Below are 20,681 nucleotides of genomic sequence, written 5' to 3'. Positions count from 1 at the left end.
TGCGGATTTCCCGCAAAATCCGCAAAAAAAAATCCGCGAGCGTAACAGGTTCAAAAGTTGAACCCCCACTCATGCAACTATTTTACAATGGCGCCAGCAAGCTGCCAGCGCCGTTGTAAAATAGTTACACAGTTAGCTTGCACAGGAACCACTAGATAAAACAAAGCAGGTGCTTCCTGTGCAAGCTAACTTTGTAACTATTTTACAACGGCGCTGGCAGCTTGCTGGCGCTATTGTAAAATAGTTACAGCCTTACACAGGTCACTCAAGGGACCCCTGCGCCCTTCAGGGCGATTGCATAGTAACACACACATGGTCACTCGAACTAGTTGATGCTCAAATTCAGTGACTCATTCATTAGCCCAAAAACAATCATGAGCGTCTTCGAGGCTGGACAGGTGTGCCTCTTCCCAAATCTACCGTGGAAAATCACCTGTGATGCTGGCTAGAGGGCGGCCTTTGCATGGTCGCTCGAACTAGTTGATGCTCAAAATCAGTGACTCATTCATTAGCCCAAAAACAATCATGAGCGTCTTCGAGGCTGGACAGATGTGCCTCTTCCCAAATCTACTGTGGAAAATCAGCTGTGATGCTGGGTAGAGGCCTTTGCATCCTTGACTTTCATGAGCGCAATCCCCGTGCTTTCATGAGCGCAATCCCCGTGCTGTTCCTGTGACCAGGAGCTTCTTTCTCTTCATATAATTGTGTTCGCACGGGTTGCTGCAAGTTCGCATGCGTTTTGTACAATTTCGCAATTTGCGAAATTGTACAAAACCCTCGCGAACTTGCAGAAACCCGTGCGAACATAAAAAAAAAAAATCGCGGATTTTGGCAATCCGCAAATTCGCTCATGCCTAGTCATTATTATTAATTGCTGGTCGTTTTCTTTTTCTTGTACATTATTCCTTTTAGAAACCTTGTATGTCACTCCTGTTCCTATTGGTTTTGTATAATTGTTTGTACCTCCGAGGTTCTCACACTACACTTTGGGTCACTTTGCACTTATTTTTGTAACACTACAAATATTTATTGATTGTTGAAAAAGAAAGAAAAAAAGAAATATAAATTCAATGATGGTATGAAATCTTATGTGTAGAGTCGTTTCTCTGTTGGACACCCTCCTTCAACCCTTTCATTGTTATTAATTAACACAGGTTATGTTGACTATTAGTCATACATTTGTTGTGCCACTGGAACCATTGTTTCCGATATATAGTACTGACCCTGGTTCCTCAGTGGGTAAGGTTCCCTTGTTTCTTCTGTGACCCTTTGTGCAGGCGCCATCTGTTTTATCTCTTTCCCTGCCGCATGTCTGCGGGCAGGGAAAGAGATGAAACCTTTGCTTCTAGCAGGCAGGAGAACTTTGAGAGCTGTCACTTTAAGAAATGTTTGAAAAACATTATGTATAAAAGAGTTAAAATGGCGACTACTATTTGTTTTGAGTAAGGCCGCTTGGAGGGCCAAAAAGCATTGTCCGAGTCTGCCACAATAAACAAAAATGTCTTGCGAAGCGTGCTAGAGCTTGTTTTGTTCATTTGAATACTGGGAACAGGCATTGAGCAAAAAGAAATATATATAACCGCTTTGTTTGCGATTTTGGCCGTAACCCACCTTACGGAGAGCGGCACCCACGGCGTATGATGCGCCGGCTGGTGGTTTTGTGAAAGGAGATATATATGAATAAAACTTTATTTTCTTCATGCATGTAACTTCTCAAGACTTGCAGTGAACTCTTGATGATGTGATGGGCTTACAGATCTGAGAACTCACAGGGTCTTGGCCCAAGTTCTGGAGTTGTGTTTTCTGCCACACATGAAAAGCATCACTCTGTGCCTAGGCTATCGATTGATGTCTTTATAGAACTCTACAATTCTAGTATTCACTGTTCTTTGAGGTCTGCGAACTTTCAAGGTCTTGGTCATGTTCTCAAAGTTGCTATATTTAGGAATTATCAGGGTTGCAATCTAAATGTTTGGGCCTGAGTTTAAGAACATATTAGACTTTGGAGGCCATGGATTTTTTGTCAGGGTCTGAGAATGTACCTAATGACTGACTTAGCATATTTTGAAGTGTAAATTTTGAGTATTTTTTCGTTCTCTACTCTCCAGCTCTTTCACATCGACTTTGGACATTTCTTGGGGCATTTCAAGACCAAATTCGGCATCAATCGAGAGAGAGTCCCATTTATCTTAACCTATGATTTTGTCCACGTCATCCAACAGGGAAAAAGTGACAACAATGAGAAGTTTGAAAGGTGAGTTTTTGATTTATTGATTCTGTATCAGCATTTGTACTTTTTCATCAGGCGCTACTTTTGAATAGTTTTTATCACTGTATTGTTCTGCCTTTTGTGGGATCTAATAACACTTTTAACAAGAGATAACCGTGTTTTCTGAAAAAAGGTCAATTTGGTCTTAGTTTTTATACATTGCTATTTGTAAGCGGTTTTATCCAAATTTCATTTATATCTTGTTTTAGGAAATTAGGACAGTTAGAAATAAAAAAATATTTTTGAATGCACTCATACATTATTCCATGCAATACATAACCTTTTAAAAAATAAAATGCCACAGGAAGATATCAAATGCAGCAAGATAGGCTGCAGCTCCCTGAGCAGAATTGCACTTCTAAAGGAAGCAGTTGCTTGTATGCCCCATAATGCCCAGTACTGGAAGTCGGTCTCCAAGTTATTTTTACTGATTCCTGGAAGCAGGATCATGGAGCACTAGTTTCTGCAGTGTCATCTCTTTTGGTGTTTCCTTTTTTATTAATTTTGTGCTTGCTGGACATCTTTTACAACTGCATTACTTTGACGGAAATTAACTCATTTTTCACCTTCATTTTTATTACATCTCAATCAAGAATGTCCTTGTGCATTTTGATAAACCTTCTTGTAACAAAAAGAAATCTGTAAAATATGTTTATTGTGTGTTTGTGATGTATGTACCTGATTTCAACAAAACATAAGCATGCTCAATTATTCAGAAATTTTCAGTTGTTGAGCGATTCACCTCCAAGCAATATAGAGAGAGAGAAGTAATGCGAGTTGTTGCATGAGAATGTAAACAGGACATTTAGGCAACTTTCTTTCTTCATCTCACTGAAGTCTTATATCAAAAGAGACCTTTAGGTGGACATGCAAAGAAGGAATGAACACACTTGATCACACAATTCATCCTCATCATCATGGCATGCTTCTTCAGCTCCTGCCTTGTCCTTGTGAATTGACATTACATCAGAGATCATATTTAAGACCATAACCCTTCTATGTGAGTGCCATTCTTGTTTCATGACTCACTACATTACGCCTCCGATTCTGTTTCTGCTTCTGGGATTTCACATCCAAAAAAGAAATCAAAACTTTAATGTACATTTTTTCTGACCATGCCATTCCCAGTGGTGCCACCTTTTAAAGACAAGACCCCAAGCAAACACTGACTGTTGGCTTGCATGCTTCTGAAGTACAGTATTGTTCTGCATACCCATGTTGGCCTTCTACACAAAAGTGTTCAAGAATTTCTCATTAATCCCATTATTCTAAAACATCAGTGTCTCTCTGTAAGAGGGCGGGTTTTATAAACAGGCAAAGAGGCGGTAGTGGTGGTTTAAAGGACGAAGGTTTATTGAGAACAAATGAAGATGTGACAGGGGGTAAAGGTTCCTCTGTATTTTCTTCTTCTTCTGATGTCCCCGGGGATGTGGTGGAGGGTGATGAAGGTTCTCTGGTGGTCTTCACCTTGTCTTCAGGACTTGGTTGGTCTCCCCGGTGGCTCATAAGAGAAGGGGGAATAAATGAGGGAACCGTGAGAATGGCAGTAACAAATATGTAGAATTAAGCTTCCCTTCACCACACCTTTGGTGTTTTGTGATAATAATTAGGGAAGTGACGGAAAAGCAGACACTAGTGAATACCGAGGTAAAGATAGATCCAAGACACTAGTGAATACCGAGGTAAAGATAGATCCAGACTAGGAAATTAGGGAAAAGGGAGCAATGTTTTATTGTGCCTAGGAAGGAGGAAAAAGAGTGCTCACAGTTCACGGGTCATGGAAAGGAAAGAGGAGCGTTTTCAACAGCGCACCATGCACTTTACAAGGTGTAAATTTAGTCTTTACACAGCCCACACAGCACTACCAAGGCGCGGCCCGAGTATTTTGCATCAATCCTCTTCCTGCAATAGTCAACGCGCGGCCGGCACCAATAAAACAACCAAAAAAAACCCAACCCTAAACAATCCCTCCCAATTTCCTTTCCCACCGCTTCCCCAAAACTCCCTCGAGCTGATGTCACTCACCAACCCCGCCGCAACTCTTCCTAGAGTCACGGCCGCTCTCCAGCATCCACCGGACACCATCAGTCCTCGCACCAGCTGTCTTCGTCCCCATCCTGGTTGGTGGGCGTCTTGGTCTCCAACTTCTCTGGTCCCGCGTCTTCCTTCACAGAGTCCACGTGGTCTTCTATGGCTCCTGCCTGTTCTACGGGTCCTGCGTCTTCTTTCTCCGTCTGCACACTGCTGCTTCCGTCTTCAGCGTGTGTGTCAACTTTCTCTGCCACCGCCTCTTTGTAGCCGCCTCTCATTCGTCTAGCCGTACCGCTACCGGAAGTTACTCGGGTACAGTCCTCTTCTATTCCTGTATCCTCCTCACATCCCCTTTCCCTTGCTGTCCTTCTTCTAGAGTCTGTACTTTGGGGATATCCGGACAGGTAATCGGCATTGCCTTGTTCTTTCCCTTTTCTATGCTTAGTATGGAATCTATATGGCTGTAAGGACAGAAACCATCTAAGTACCCTTTCGTTATGACCTTTATTTCTAGCTAACCATTCTAGGGGTGCATGGTCAGTAAAAAGAGTAAACTCTCTTCCTTCCAGATAGAATTTCAAAGCGTCAATGGCCCATTTGATGGCCAGGGCCTCTTTTTCAATAGTCGCATCGTTTTTCTCTCGGGGAAAAAGTTTGTGACTAATGTATAGGATCGATTTCTCTCCTCGGGGTGTTTCCTGTGATAGAACCGCTCCTAGGCCCTTGTCAGAAGCATCTGTCTGTAAGACGAAGGGACGGGTGTAATCGGGACTGATCAGAACTGTATCTGAAGTTAGAGAATGTTTTAGGGCTTCGAAAGAACGTACTACTTCAGCAGGAGGAGATCTTAAAATTACTTCTGTTTGACTGTTTTTTTGGAGGAGGTCAGTTAAGGGGGCTGCTATTTTGGAAAACCTAGGGATGAACCGTCTATAGTACCCTAATTACCCCAAAAAAGCTCTCAAATCTTTTTTTGTTCAGGGCATTGGGATTTGTGAAATGGCAGTCAGTTCAGACGTCTGGGGTCTTATCACTCCTTCCCCTAACAGGTAACCTAGATATTTCACGGTCTGTGCAGCCAAGTGACTTTTGGCCGGGTTTATTCTTAAGCCGTAAGATCCTAAAGTTTGAACAACTTCAGAAAGGAGTGATAGGTGTTGGTCCCAGGTATCGCTATATATTACAATATCGTCGATATAAGCCCCAGCATAGTTGCTATGTGGTCTCAATACTATGTTCATGGCTCTCTGAAATGTTGCTGGGGCCCCATGTAAGCCGAACGGCATTACCTTGAATTGATATAACCCATCAGGGGTAGGAAAAGCAGTTTTTACTCTGTCTTCCTTCTTGAGAGGTATTTGCCAATACCCCTTACATAAATCTAGGGTACTAATGTACTTAGCTCTTCCTATCCTTTCTACCATTTCATCCACCCGTGGAAGGGGGTAGGTGTCAAAATCGGAAATCTTGTTTACTTCGCGAAAATCTAAGCAAAATCTGACCGAACCATCAGGCTTGGGCACAAGTACAATGGGCGAATTCCATTCGCTCCTGGATGGTTCAATAATGTCCATCTGTAACATCTTCTGTATCTCTTCTCTTATCACCTGACGGCGTGACTCAGGGATACGGTATGGTCTTAGTTTGACCCGTTTACCCAGTGGAGTTTTAATGATGTGTTCAATGAGAGTAACCCTCCCGGGAGAGGTGGAAAAGACATGGGACAAGGTCTGTAACTTCTGAATTCACTCTTCTTTCTGAGGGACTGGTAGTTCCGTATCAATACTCTGCTGAAATGAAGGGTCTTGAGGTTCTACCATATTCACTGTCGCAGGTAAAAGTCCCTCCCATTTTGTAAGCAAATTAATGTGGTATATCTGGGTTTACATGTTTGGTAACATCGGTTTCAATGCGATAAGTTACTGGAGTGACCTGAGCAATGACTTTCTAGGGTCCCTGCCATTGTCCCAACAACTTTTGGTCTGAGGAGGCCATCATGAGTAAAACGAGGTCTCCTATTTGAAATGATCTATTCTTAGTCCCTTTGTCATATTGACCTTTTTGGACACTCTGGGCGTTTTCCAGGTTAGTTCGTACTTTATCCCGAATCTGTCTCAAATGTGTCTTTAAGTTGGAGACGTATTCCGGGAGAGGTTTCGTATTGTCAGGTTCATTTTCCCATTGTTCTTGGGCCATGTCAAGTAAGGTGTGAGGTTTATGACCGTGCAACAACTCAAAAGGAGAATATCCAGTACTTTTCTGCTCCTTGCATCTAATGGCGAAGAGTGCCAGAGGGAGAATATCTTCCCACTTCCGCGCTTCTAATGCCAGTAGTTTTTTTAACGTGATCTTAATAGTGGCATTGTATCTTTCGACTAAGCCATCCGTTTGGGGGTGATAGGCTGCTGTTTTTATTTGTTTCACCCCCAACTGAGTACAAATGTCTCGCATTATTTTAGAGACAAAAGGGGTCCCTTGATCAGTCAGAATCTCTTTGGGGAATCCTACCCTAGAGAAAATTCCAATCATAGCCTTGGCAATGTTGGCAGTGTCTGGACGGCGAAGGGGTATGGCTTCGGGGAACCGCGTAGCATAATCAACAAGTACAAGAACATAGCGACAGCCACTACGCGAGGGTAGCAGGGGGCCTATAATGTCCATGCCCACTCGACTGAACGGTTCATCAATAATAGGGAGGGGACGCAAAGGTACTCTTGGGGGTTGATATCGGCTGTGTTTCTGGCAAATCGGGCATTCCCTACAGTATTGTTTCACATGATGGTATATCCCTGGCCAGTAAAACCTCTCTAGAATAGTTTTCTCCGTTTTATCTGCCCCAAAATGTCCCCCTAAAAGATGACTATGGGCTAAGTATAACACTTTGTCTCGAAACTGCTTAGGGGTTAGCAACTGTGCTTTCTGATTAGTACCTCCTTTTCTATACAATAAACCCTGTTTAACAAAGAAGTAAGGACATACACAGTGTTGTTCTTCGTCTTCAAGAGCCTTGCTCCATGCTTCTTGAAGCAGAGGGTCCTCTCGTTGGGCAGCATGGAAATTCCTGTCTGTTTCCCATGGATTCTCTTCAGGTATAATGGGCATTACCACAGGTTCTTTCCCTTTTTCCGCCCTTCTTTGCCTTCGACTTTTCCTTGGTTTGGCTGAAGGCCATTCTTTCCCTGTGTCAGTGGAAAAAGGAGCGGTGGATAGCCATTCTTCTTCAGTCACTGGGACATTTTGCAATAACTGAGTCAGCTTGGGATAATCGTTTCTTAAGATTACTAGTTCGGGTAGTCGGGGTATAAGGCCTACAATCATAGATGTTCCAGCATCATGGGGATGTTGAATCTGAACCTGAGCAGTGGGGTAGGGTTTCGTGTCCCCATGTACACATTTAATGGCCACCATTCCATCTATAGGACCTAAGTTTTTACCAAGATCTTGGGGCCAGATACACTATGTAAACAACCTGTGTCAGCCAAAGCAGTTAAAGGTTGTCCATTTACAGAAACAGTGCACCTATATGGGGATGGCTTTTCTTCGGTAGGTGAACAGTAATAATTCCGGGCCATCCCGATCTCCATAGGTTCCTCTTTTTGTGGACAGAACCTGGCTATATGTCCCAGCCCTCCACACTGAAAACATTGTGGGCCTGCAGAGGGTGGACACGGAGGAAGAGGAGTACTAAGGGATGGGGCGCTGGGTATGAAAGACGGGGGTTCAGGTTTCTTTATTAAGGATGGTCGGGATGTCTTTGACCTACATGCTCTCCTGTTTTCCCAGTTGACTCGTCTTTTCCTTTTTGAAAATCTAAAGCTCGATGGTAGGCACTAGCTATCTCGACAGCTGTTTCCAAAGTAAGGTTTGCTTGCTGGCGGACCCATCGTTGAATTGGGGGGGTGTAGGGATGTTAGATATTGTTCTACATAGATCTTGGCCATGATCCCATCCTTATCTGTAGTTGCAGGTTTGAGCCACCGATCTGTCATGTCTTTTACCCTGAAGTATAAGGCACAAGGGGTTTCTTGGGGTCCTTCCTTCATTTGCCTTAACTTTACCCTATAGGTTTCATCATCTATTTCTAGCCTCTCTAGGATACATCTCTTGATATCAGCTTAGGGGACTGCTCCTTGTAGGGTTGCAGCTTGGTACGAGGCTTGTAAGTCACCGGATAACAGAGGTCCCAGATATTGCCCCCATATCTCGGCAGGCCATGATGCTGCAGTGGCTATTCTCTCGAAATTATTAAAGAAAAAATCAGGGTCCTCTCCAGCCACATAGCGTTGTAACACTACGGATGGTAATGTAGTAGGACCTCTTTGTTGTCCTAGGACTTCAGTGAGTTTGCCCATAGCTGCTTCGTGTGTTTGTCCTTGTCCTATGAGGACTTTTTGAATCTTGTCCCGGTCTTCTTCTACAACATTCAGAAACCGGTCCATGATTTTTCCAAGGTGTTCTTGATTCTCGGCCATCTTTGCCATTGCAGCCTCCATCTTGCCTTGAGAGGGCGGGTTTTATAAACAGGCGTTGAGGCGGTAGTGGTGGTTTAAAGGACGAAGGTTTATCGGAAACAAATGAAGATGTGACAGGGGGTAAAGGTTCCTCTGTATTTTCTTCTTCTTCTGATGTCTCCGGGGATGTGGTGGAGGGTGATGAAGGTTCTCTGGTGGTCTTCAACTTGTCTTCAGGACTTGGTTGGTCTCCTTGGTGGCTCATAAGAGAAGGGGGAATAAATGAGGGAACCGTGAGAATGGCAGTAACAAGTATGTAGAATTAAGCTTCCCTTCAACATACCTTTGGTGTTTTTTGAGAATAAGTAGGGGAGTGACGGAAAAGCAGACACTAGTGAATACCGAGGTAAAGATAGATCCAAGACACTAGTGAATACCGAGGTAAAGATAGATCCAGACTAGGAAATTAGGGAAAAGGGAGCAATGTTTTATTGTGCCTAGGAAGGAGGAAAAAGAGTGCTCACAGTTCACGGGTCATGAAAAGGAAACAGGAGTGTTTTCAACAGCACGCCATGCACTTTACAAGGTGTAAATGTAGTCTTTACACAGCCCACACAGCACTACCAAGGCGCGGCCCGAGTATTTTGCATCAATCCTCTTCCTGCAATAGTAAACGCGCAGCCGGCACCGATCAAACAACCCAAAAAAAACAATTGACTCCGCCGCAACTCTTCCTAGAGTCACGGCCGCTCTCGAGCATCCACCGGACACCACCAGTCCTCACACCAGCTGTCTTCGTCCCCGTCCTGGTTGGTGGGCGTCTCGGTCTCCAACTTCTCGGGTCCTGCGTCTTCCTTCACAGGGTCCACGGGCTCTTCTTTCTCTGTCCGCGCACTGCTGCTTCCGTCTTCGGCTTGTGTGTCAACTTTCTCTGCCCGCCTCTTTGTAGCCGCCTCTCATTCGTCTAGCCGTACCGCTTCCGGATTGTGCCTCAACCACTTCCGGGTCATTCCCGTCATCACGTCCGTGTGCCTGAGGAGAGACATCAAAGGAGTGTGGTTGCTGAAGTCCAATTTCAGGGTAGCGAGAGGAAGTTATTCGGGTACAGTTCTCTTCTATTCCGGTATCCTCCTCACACTCTCACCATCCAGATCACCTTAGTGTTTTACCATCTCTTGCCCGCCCCACCAAGTCAATTACCCTTCATAAATCAAATAAATCGTACCAAGAACATCTCATACTCAAAAGGCATTGAAATTCCAGGAGACTCACTCGAACAATGGACACTGTAATGAATACCAATTGGAACACTTAATTCCCCAACTTCACATCTATCTTCCCATCAAAAGTGACACATATTTTCATGATATTTTAAGCTTTAGGGAGCTGAAATATTTGTGTGACTCTGCAGCTGTCTGTTTCTTCTAAGTTACATTTAGCCCCAGATCTTAGTCTTCTGGAAACAGTGATGGATATTTTGTCAGGTGTCAACCACAAGCCAATCAGATCTTTCTTGAAGGGTTAAAAAATGAGGCATGCCTTGTCTAAAATAAAATACTGACTGCTGTGTTTGATCTATCTGATCTGACAGCTCACAACTACCACTTGGATTTCCCTCTGAAGAACATTCAGGTTCTGAATGATCACTATGAAACCTAATGCACACAATGTTCACTTTGGTCTTCTCTGGTACAATGCCTTTTAATGTTTATGGTGATGATGATCAATTTCATAAAATGAAAGCCAAAGTTAAAACATTCAAATCTGTTGCTCTGGAAAAGAGAAGAAATATTCACAAATTTTGTTTAAGAGCAGGTGGCAAGGCTGCAAGATTCCTTCTAGCAGCATCAACAGAAGCCCCATTAGCCAAAATGATTACCAGCACTGGACACAAACAAGAAGCGGGTTTCTGATGGATACATCTGCCAGTGGATTCCTCACCATGTGAATATCCCCCTGCATCAGAAACGTTCAGAAAATTCTTCTGTAGCACGCCGGCGTGGACGATGTGATAGGAGCACAGCATCGCGCGCGACTCCGACTGACGTCACTGACTCCTTATTAGGCCTACGTCGGCGTGATGACATAAGTTCTCTTTTTTCCGCGTCGTCAACGCTAACGTTTTCAGGGAACCTCTGTAGCTGTTGGTAACTTTGTTACTGTTTTTCTCTGGCTTCTTGCTTCTTTGTTTCTCGCAGAAGATGTCGACTAGGAAGACCGGGTTCAAGCCGTGTGGGGAGTGCGGCAAGATGTCGATTACGGACCCGCATGATGATTGTATCCCGTGCCTGAGTTCGGACCACGATGTCAAAGGCTGTTCTTCGTGTAAGAAGATGAATCCGAAGGCTCTTCGAGATAGGGAAGCAAAACTTCTGGTGGCGAAGTTAAAAAGTAGAAAAGAGAAGAAGACTTCAAGATAGCGTTCGAGCGGGTCGAGGTCGAAGTTGAGGTCGAGGTCTTGCATGGCGTCACCTTCGAAGTTGTCTTCTGGTCATGCTTCGAGGTCAGCGAAGAAAAAGCATAAGAAGCGATGGCATGGATCTCGTCATCACTTCGGTAAGGACTCGTAGTCGGACATTGTTGAAGAACATCGCTTGATTGACGTTTGGAGATATATACACCCCACACACGCACAGGGCACTCACATCTCAGCGGTACACTCCACCTGGGCACGTCTGGACTACATACTTTGTACCGCAAGGCTCTCCCCTTGGCTAGTCAGAGCCTCCCACCTCGCCCGTACCTTCTCTGACCACTCCCCAGTATTAGCGACATTACACATTCCTTTAGATGTTTCCCCTTACTTAAATTGGCGTCTCAACCCTGCACACTTGACCGATTCGGCCTTCAAAGCGGAACTCGAACAAGACATAAAAGATTTTTTTGAACGCAACATATCTTCGGTGTCCAGTCTGACAACAGTTTGGGAGGCCTTCAAGGTCACCGTGAGGGGCTGGTGCATTGCTAAAGGGGGTGGAGTCCTCCGATCCCTACCGACGAGCTGCATAAACTTGAATTAGAGCTGAAACAACTAGAACAGGATGTTGACAATACCACACACGGCCACACAGCCAGAGCTCAACTCCGAGAGAAACTTAATGAGTATGCAGAACTATCAGAGAAAGAATGTAAGTTTCTAAGGGAAAACATACACTGCACGCAGATACGGTGAGGGTGATAGGCCAGGTAGAGCGCTCGCATCCACTGTTAACCCCCCTCGATATCACAATTATATCACTACCCTGCTAGACAACCACAACGTTCCCCAGCGGAGCTTACCAGACCAACTTAAGGTCCTCACTGAGCATTACTCTACGCTCTATACCTCCCAGAGATCCACTCCGATAAATTTAAACACCTATTTAGAGGACACTGCACTAGCATGGTTAGGTCCATCCCAACAGAAATTCCTACATCACGTAATCGAATTGGAGGAAATAACAGACGCCATAATGTCCATGAAATCAGGTAAATCGCCAGGTTCAGACGGGTTGCCAATTGACTTTTACAAGGCCTACATGCATATTTTGGCCCCGATACTACAGCAAGTGTATTACACGCTCTAGATGAAGGTATTCTGCCGACCACTATGCGTGAGGCCCTTATAACATCATTGCTGAAACCGGGCAAAACGCCAGAGTCTTGTGACTCATATAGACCCCTATCCCTATTAAACTCAGATATTAAAATTCTGGCTAAAGTTCTGGCATCACGCCTTAATCTGCTGATGGAAAGGCTGGTGTTGCCGGACCAAGCGGGCTTTGTCCCAAACCGCGCGACGTCCCATAATTTGCGTACACTTCAAGCAGTGATACATGACATAACTCCCACATGCGAGGCGGCCGCTATTTTTCCCGATGCCACGAAGGCTTTCGATTCGCTAGAATGGGACTACCTACTGGCGTTACTAGAACGGATGGGCGTTCCTTTTAGTTTCCTAGACTGGATTCGATTACTATATCGTCAGCCCCAGGCCTCTGTTGTGCTGAATGGCTCCCGCTCAGCCCCCTTCGAGATCCACCGTGGTACGCGGCAGGGATGCCCATTATCCCCAGTCCTGTTTGCAATAGCGATCGAACCATTAGCAGCCAAATTGCGTCAACACCCCAATCATCGCTCTCTCATATATCCGGAAAGACAATTGCTTATAGCATTATATGCTGACGATATGACCCTTTACGTACATAAACCTCAGGAAAATCTGAATCCTCTGCTTCGCGAGATTACCAAGTTCGGTGGTATTGCAGGAATACAAATAAACTGGTCGAAATCAGCCCTGTTCCTACTGACAGACAAAACCACGCAATTCCCCCTTGATTACCCTCTAATCTGGGAGGCAGAGGAGATTAAATATCTGGGTATCAACGTGACTAGGCACCGGGATACTCTCATTAGAACTAACTACGGAACAGTTATGGACAAGCTGACTGACAACGTCACCAGGTGGATTAATCTCCCACTATCGATGGCGGGACGCATCTCCCTGATCAAAATGGTAGTGTTACCTAAACTGCTGTATCTTTTCACTAATATCCCATATAATCCGGGTTCCCATTTTTTCCGTGCACTTAACTCACAAATGTCACGACTCATTTGGGGTGGTAAACAAGCCCGGATCGGCATGAAGACACTGATGCTACCTTACCACCAGGGAGGATTCGATGTACCTAACTCCCGGCGCTACTACGACTCTGCGCAGGGCCACATTGCCGCATACTGGCTTCATCCCCCCCTTTCATGGCACATCTGGCGGTCCAGGACGGCTACATGAGGCCAATGCAACCATCGGGCTACCTCTACTCAGACGCTAAGATTGTAGATCGCGATCCAACCACGTTGACTGTACAGTACTTGCCTGGAGGCGCTTGGCGGAAGCCATGGGGACGCCATTCCTACACTCGCCACTCATGACCCTAGCACACGACCCACGATTTAGCATAACATGTGAGGAAATAGGCCGTAAAATGCTCACGAGACTGGCACTCCACACATGGGGTGACCTATATCTTCAGGTCAGCTTCCGCACATCAGCGCAATTCTTTGGTGAAGAATCCCCCTCAGTCATGGATACGTTCCTATATGTGCGACTAAGGCAGAGCGTTAAAACAGTCACCCCAGCCTTTCTGGATGAACCAGACATAGTCCCGCCCCTTCATTCTCTACTCCAGTCAGATGCCCCGAAACATGCTGTCTCCATGCTCTATAAACATACACAAACAACCCCATCCCCTCCCACCCCACGTTCTTCTTTTGCCCCACTAGGTGCAGAAACATCAGTTCATGTCCGTATTGTCGGGATAGGGCCGCTGCTACGACCTTACCGTCCCGCACCGAGAGACCTTTGTTTTTTCCACATACTCAGTATGGTGGGTACACAGGGGGAGGAACAGTCGGCTCTAGACCCACCAGTTTGTCGGGTTACACAGTTAAATTGAAGTTGAACAAAAAAAACTAAAAAAGTTGAGAAACCTCAAGCATTCTCTGTCCCATGTACATCGTTATTTTCATCATTACCGAATGCACCCTCACACAGCTCCCAATAGCCTTTAACGCGGCCGGCCCTGATGGGTTGTAGGCGGCTTGCTGTGTCAGACATGTGTTCCCTCAGTAAGAGATATATATCAATGATACTGTCGTAGCTGCCGGCCTGAATTTACAGGTTGTAGGCGAAAAAGCTGTGTCATCTATGCTTGCCTCAATAAAGGTTTTCCCCCCCAAAAAAAAAAGGACTCGGCGTCGAGGCCGAAGTCGCCTAAAGGAGGCATAAAAAACATGAGATGTCTCCTTCGCTTGGTGTTCCAGAAGGTGAGGCTTCACCCTTGGAGTCGCCGGTGCATTCTCCGGCTCTGGCGTTGGTTCCCTCTACGGCGCCGTACCCGGCTCGTGAGGAAGAAGAGGCTCCTTTACAAGAGGGCTCGGTGACTCCAGTCAATCCGCCTGTGGAAGAGGAGGCACATTCGGGACCTCTGAGAGGGCATCCTATGGGTTCTAACCCGCCCTTCCCAGCTCCAGGTCAAGACCCTACTTTGTTTTTAAACACTGTGTATGGTGTCTACTCGAGAGCTTTGTACCCCTCTGGTGCACCTTCGGGTCCCATGGGTCCAGTGGCATATAATTTAGGAGTTCCTCACTCCTATGCTCCAGCTCCTTGTATGCCATTTATGCCGGCGCAGGCTTCGCCTTGGCTTTTCTCGGCACCGCCAAAGTCGTCGATGCCGATTCCATCGACGCCGGCTCCGTCTCAACCTTGTGAGCAGCAGCTTGTGCTTCCGGATTCGATCTCGACGATGGTTTCGGGCCCGTCGGAGTCGGTCACGGATCCGACGGCGCGGCTCGTGAAGGAAAGGACGAGGCGGGAGGCTCAGCGTCTTATAGATGAGCAAAGATATAGAGAGGCTGAGGCTGAGATGGAAGAAGGTGAGCTTCAGGAGGACTATTTTGAAGACGTGAGGAAAGCTAGCGGCTTAGAGCTTTCCCCTGAATGGGAGCTGTCCTCTGTTTCTGATGCTCCTTCAAAGGACGTTGCACCATACCATGTGGTTATTAATAAGGCTGCGGCTCTTTTGAATTTGACTTTGCCTAAGGCTGAGTTCAAGGCTAATATATTGACTGAGGTCTTTCATTCCCCTTCATCGATTGCAGAACCATTGCTTCCTTTTAATGAGGCTTTGACAGAGCCTATATTGGAGGTTTGGAACAGGCCTCTTACAGCTCCTGCAAGTGGCTAAGGGTGTTGCAAGGAGGTATAGGGTAGCTCCTGGTGATCCTGAGTTTCTATCCTCGCATCCTTCGCCTGAAAGTCTGGTTATACAGGCAGCCTGTTCGAAGAAGTATGTTTGTGCTTTCCCTCAAGTGCCTGGGGATAAAGAGTCCAAGAAACAGGATCAGACTGCGAAGAAGATTTTCTCTTCTGCGAGTATGGCTCTAAAATCGACCAATGCCACATGTATCATGGGGAGATATATACATGCTCAGATTGGCTCTGTACTGCAGTTGGCTCCAAAGATTCCTGAGGACAGCAGGAAGGATTTTGATGAGGTGTTGGCTGATGCACAGGCAGCTGCACGTCAAGTGATTCAAAGGGGACTTGACACTGCTGATTCAGTTGCTCGCATTATGGGAACTTCTGTTGCCTCCAGAAGGGCTGCTTGGCTGAAGTCATCTGACTTTTCTGCGGACGTTCACGCAGCTTTGTTGGATTTGCCATTTGATGGTACTGGTTTATTTGGAAAGAAAGCTGATGCAGCTTTAGAAAGATTTGATGACAGTAGGGCTACTGCCAGATCTTTGGGGCTGCAGTCCAGAGGCTTTGCGACTGAGAGGTTGAGAGGTTTTGGGCGTGCATCCTTTCGACCCTACCGTCAAGTTCAACAGCAGCAGCTACAGCAAAATCCACTATATAAATCCTACAGGGGCAGACAAAGAGCTCGTCCTCGGATGTCAAGCCTCCTCCTTCTTCCTCATCCGCTTCCCAACCCCCCTCCTTCATCAGCAAAGCAGCCCTAGATCCGCCATTCTGGATCATGAGGGTCCTGTAGGGGGTCGGCTTAACCATTTTCTCCGGGATTGGGAATCGGTTACATCAGATCTTTGGGTTCTCAATCTCGTAGAGAATGGGCATGCTCTTCCCTTGCGGGAATTTCCACCGGATTACCCTCCTTGCCAAGGTTTTTGCTCGGAGGACCACCTACTTCTCCTGCAGGAGGAGGTCCTGTCACTGTTATGAAAAGGTGCGATAGAGGTGGTTCCTGAGCAGGAAAGGGGTCAGGGATGCTACTCCCGGTATTTCCAGATCACCAAGAAGGATGGCAGACTTCGTCCAATCCTGGATCTCAGGATCTTGAACCTTTGCCTGAAGCAAGAGAAGTTCAAGATGCTCACCCTTGCGCAGGTTCTTCAAGCGCTGCTGGAAGAAGACTGGATTGTGTCGATTGACTTGCAGGATGCATATTTTCACATCCCGATCCTGAGGTCGCACAGGAAATATCTCCGTTTTATGGTGGGATCACAGCATTACCAGCTTGTGGTCCTTCCGTTTGGTCTTACTACTGCACCTCGAGTCTTCACCAAGTTGATGGCTGTGGTGGCAGCACATCTCAGAAGGTCAGGGATTCCAGTATTCCCTTATCTGAACGATTGGCTGATCAAGGCGGAATCTCCAGAGAAAGTGCTCCATCATCTGCAAGACACAGCTCAGTTGTTGTACAGGTTGGGTTTTTCGATAAATGTACCCAAATCTCACCTGGTGCCCTCCCAGCGCAACCTGTTCATTAATGCAGTACTGGATACAACTGTATGTCGGGCATTCCCCTCTCCACAATGGATTCGCGACATACAAGAAATGATTCCTTTATTTCACAATGGAACGGTCGTTCCAGTCTTGAAGGTCCTTCGCCTGCTCGGTCTGATGGCTTTCTGCATTCTGTTGCTCAACCATGCATGCTGGCACGTGAGGGCACTCCAGTGGTGTCTCCGCAGGCAGTGGTATCAACACAACGGAGATCTCAGGGAGTCTGTGAGGATCTCCAGAGAAGCTGCGGATGATGTATCTTGGTGGGGTGTGGAAGGCAATCTGTCTCAAGGAAAGCCTTTCCATCTACCTCCATCGGTTGCCACAGTGATAATGAATGCATCCACTCAAGGGTGGGGTGCTCATCTGGGGGATCTGGAGATCAAGGGTCTTTGGTCTCCAGAGGAAAGGTTGCTTCACATCAACCTTCTAGAATTGAGGGCAATACATCTAACACTCAAGGCCTTCCTCCCTTCCCTTCGAGAGCGGTCGGTTCAAGTCCGAACAACACCACTGCGATGTGGTATGCCAACAAACAGGGAGGAGTGGGGTCGCAGTGTCTCTGCAGAGAGGCTCTGCGTCTCTGCAGAGAGGCTCTGCGTCTCTGGTCCTGGGTTCAGGACCATCAGGTTTGTCTGATGGCAAATCATCTGGCCAGAGTTCTGAATGTGCGTGCAGACAGTCTCAGTCGGCAGTACTCAGCCGACCACGAGTGGAGGCTTCATCCAGAGGTGGTTCGTCACGTCTTCCGGACGTGGGGAACTCCTCAGGTGGACCTGTTCGCCACTCACAAGAATGCTCACCGCCCGTCATTCTGCCGTCTCCAGTTTCCGATGCAGGGAGCCCTGGGGGAGGCGTTTCAGTTGAGTTGGGTCTCACAGCTCCTTTATGCGTTTTCTCCCATACCCTTGATTCCTCGGGTTCTGAGGAAGATTCGCCAATACCGGGCCCATGTTATATTGATTTCCCCGGATTGGCCAAGAAGGGTGTGGTACACAGATCTTCTCCACCTCTCCTCATGCCCGCCGCTCCGTCTCCCTCTAAGGGCAGATCTCCTCTCTTAGATGGAGGGGCAGGTTCTACACCCCCACTCCAGACCTTACACCTTCAGGCCTGAAGATTGAACGGGGCAACCTGAATTCCTTTTCTCTCCCACATGATGTGGTGGATGTCATTCTATCGGCCAGGCGTGATTCTACAAGTCAATCTATTCATACATATGGTCTACATTTGTGACTTGGTGTGGGGAGAAGTCCATTGACCCTTTAAGGGCCCATTTGTCAGATATACTTCTATTTGCTCTTTCTTTAGCGCAGCAAGGGTTTGCTGTGGCTACAGTTAAAGGTTATCTTTCGGCGTTGTCGGCATTTCTCTGCCTGCCGGATCAGCCGTCCTTCTTTAAATCTCCTATTGTTTTGAGATTTCTGAAGGGACTTACAAATACATTTCCTCCCACTCCTTTTATTGTGCCTCAATGGGACTTGAATCTGCTGCTTACTTTCTTAATGGGTTCCCCTTTCGAACCTTTACATAATTGTCCCTTGAGGTTGTTGTCTTTTAAGACGGTTTTCCTAGTTGCAATTACCTTGGCAAGGAGGGTAAGTGAGCTTCAAGCTCTTAGTTCAAAGCCCCCATTCTTGACCATTCATGCTGAACGAATGGTTCTCAGGACCAGGGCTGCTTTTCTGCCTAAGGTGGTAGCTCCCTTCCATCTAGGACAGTCCATTACCCTTCCTACCTTCTATCCTCCCCCTCACCCTTCCAAGGAGGAGGAGCGGCTTCACCGTTTGGACCCTAAGAGGGCGGTGAGCTTTTATCTTGATAGGACAAAGGACTATCGAGTGGATGACCAGCTGTTTGTTGGATTTGCTGATGCAGAAAAGGAAGAGCTGTGCACAAGCGCACACTTTCGAGATGGATAATACTATGCATCAAGATCTGCTACGCCCTGGCTGGTAAGGAACCTCCAGAGGGTATAAGAGCCCATTCTACTAGAGCAAAGTGTTCTACATCTGCTTTGTCTAAGGGTGTTCCTGTTGAGGACATTTGTAGAGTGGCAACTTGGGCCTCCCTCCGCACTTTCGCGAAGAATTACTGCCGAGGTGAGGAGGGACTGCCACTTTGTGCATTCTGTCCTCCAGGATTTTCTGGTATAGGAGAGTGCACACCCTCCTCCGGGAGTGGGGACTGCTGTGGGAATCTATTCACAAGGTGAGGAATCCACTGGCAGATGTATCCATCAGAAGAATAAGTTACTTACCTTCTGTAACGCTGTTTCTGGTGGATACAGTATCTGCCTGTGGATTCCTCACATGCCCACCCACCTCCCTGTTGTCCACTCTTCTATGCCTGTGTTTATATGTATATATATATATTTATATTTGTATATATATTGTGTTTTTCATGCATTGGCTACACACTATGTGTGTAATTTTGGATATTATGTACTGTGTACTCTGTATATGTTTATATCTACTGTCATTGGATCGTCCGGGTGCCTCGAAGGCACAGAAAAAAGGGCGGAACTGATGTCATCACGCCGACCTAGGCCTAATAAGAAGTCAGTGACGACAGTCAGAGTCGCGAGCGATGCCGTGCTCCTCTGACGTCAGCCCGCCGGCGTGATACAAAAGAATTTACCGAACGTTGCTGACGCAGGGTTTTATTCACTAGGTGAGGAATCCACAGGCAGATACTGTATCCACCAGAAAAAGCGTTACCGAAGGTAAGTAACTTGTTCTTTAGGCACATCCTCTCACAACTATGGAGGTAGCCCCTGCTAACAGCAAAGATGGATTGTTTTTGTATCACTCATCGGGTATCGACTTCGGTAGCTTGATGCATTACATATCAATTTTCAGGATAGAATTAAATTGCAGAGTCAAATGGGTTCTGAAAGTTTTTCAATGTGGCTCTTGAGGTTCAAAACTCCACAACCTGCCATTTCATTAAAACAGTCTTGCAGGTGCCATACACAACAACCTTGAAAGAGTCTAAACTTCTACATCAGAAACTAGAAATGGAACCTGATCCTTGGCCTCAAACAGACAAAGGGATTTACTCTTTGTATGTTGGGGTACAAAAGTCAAGCTCATAGCAGGATTTCAGTTTCATTCTAATTCTCAAGAAAGTGAACCAGGGTATCAGAAAGGTGAAGTTCAAAATGCTGGGCCTTCATCTGTTCTTCCCCAGCTCCTATTTTTCCATCCCAAAAGTATGAACATCAGTGGCAGCTGACAGGGAACGGCGGTTGGCCGGGGTGGTGGCGAGTGGGGGTAATAAAAAGAAAACACTTTCTCACGGTTGTCGACTCTCCTCCATCGCTTCTCTTCCTGGTGAGTCCCAGAAGCAGGAAGCACACAGGCTTCCCTACGTCAATCTGCATTGTGATAGGTCTTTGCGCCGTGGTTCGGTGCTCACATGGGGTCTGGAAGCCTGTGCACGTTCTCCACCCATGCTGAGTATTACAACCCATTGAAGAACATGCTAAGAGCACATGGCGGTTTGGCCGGTGTTTTTGGGCATAAACCACTCATCCTTCCCGGCTGTGGCACCAGCCCCGCCCTAACCCAGCCCCGTAGCTACGAAAAATAAAATGATAATAACAAAGTTATTTTCATTTAATTTTCTGAGAGAAGTG

At 46.4% G+C, this 20,681-nt stretch overlaps 1 protein-coding gene across 2 annotated transcripts in view; it reads left to right on the top strand.

Moving 5' to 3' along the window:
* The window catches only part of PIK3CD (phosphatidylinositol-4,5-bisphosphate 3-kinase catalytic subunit delta), a 766,219-nt gene that overhangs the window by 654,139 nt on the left and 91,399 nt on the right, over positions 1–20,681 (top strand). For both annotated transcript variants that reach the window (XM_086921389.1, XM_086921391.1), the window contains exon 22: positions 2,109–2,254. In XM_086921389.1, coding sequence (XP_086777515.1) covers positions 2,109–2,254 — 146 coding nt within the window. The remainder of the gene's footprint in view (positions 1–2,108; positions 2,255–20,681) is intronic.

Source organism: Lissotriton vulgaris, chromosome 5 (assembly GCF_964263255.1).
Source record: "Lissotriton vulgaris chromosome 5, aLisVul1.2, whole genome shotgun sequence".
Classification (NCBI taxonomy): Eukaryota; Metazoa; Chordata; class Amphibia; order Caudata; family Salamandridae; genus Lissotriton; species Lissotriton vulgaris.
Note: the sequence above shows the minus strand (reverse complement) of the source record. Positions and strands in the feature narration are given on the sequence as shown.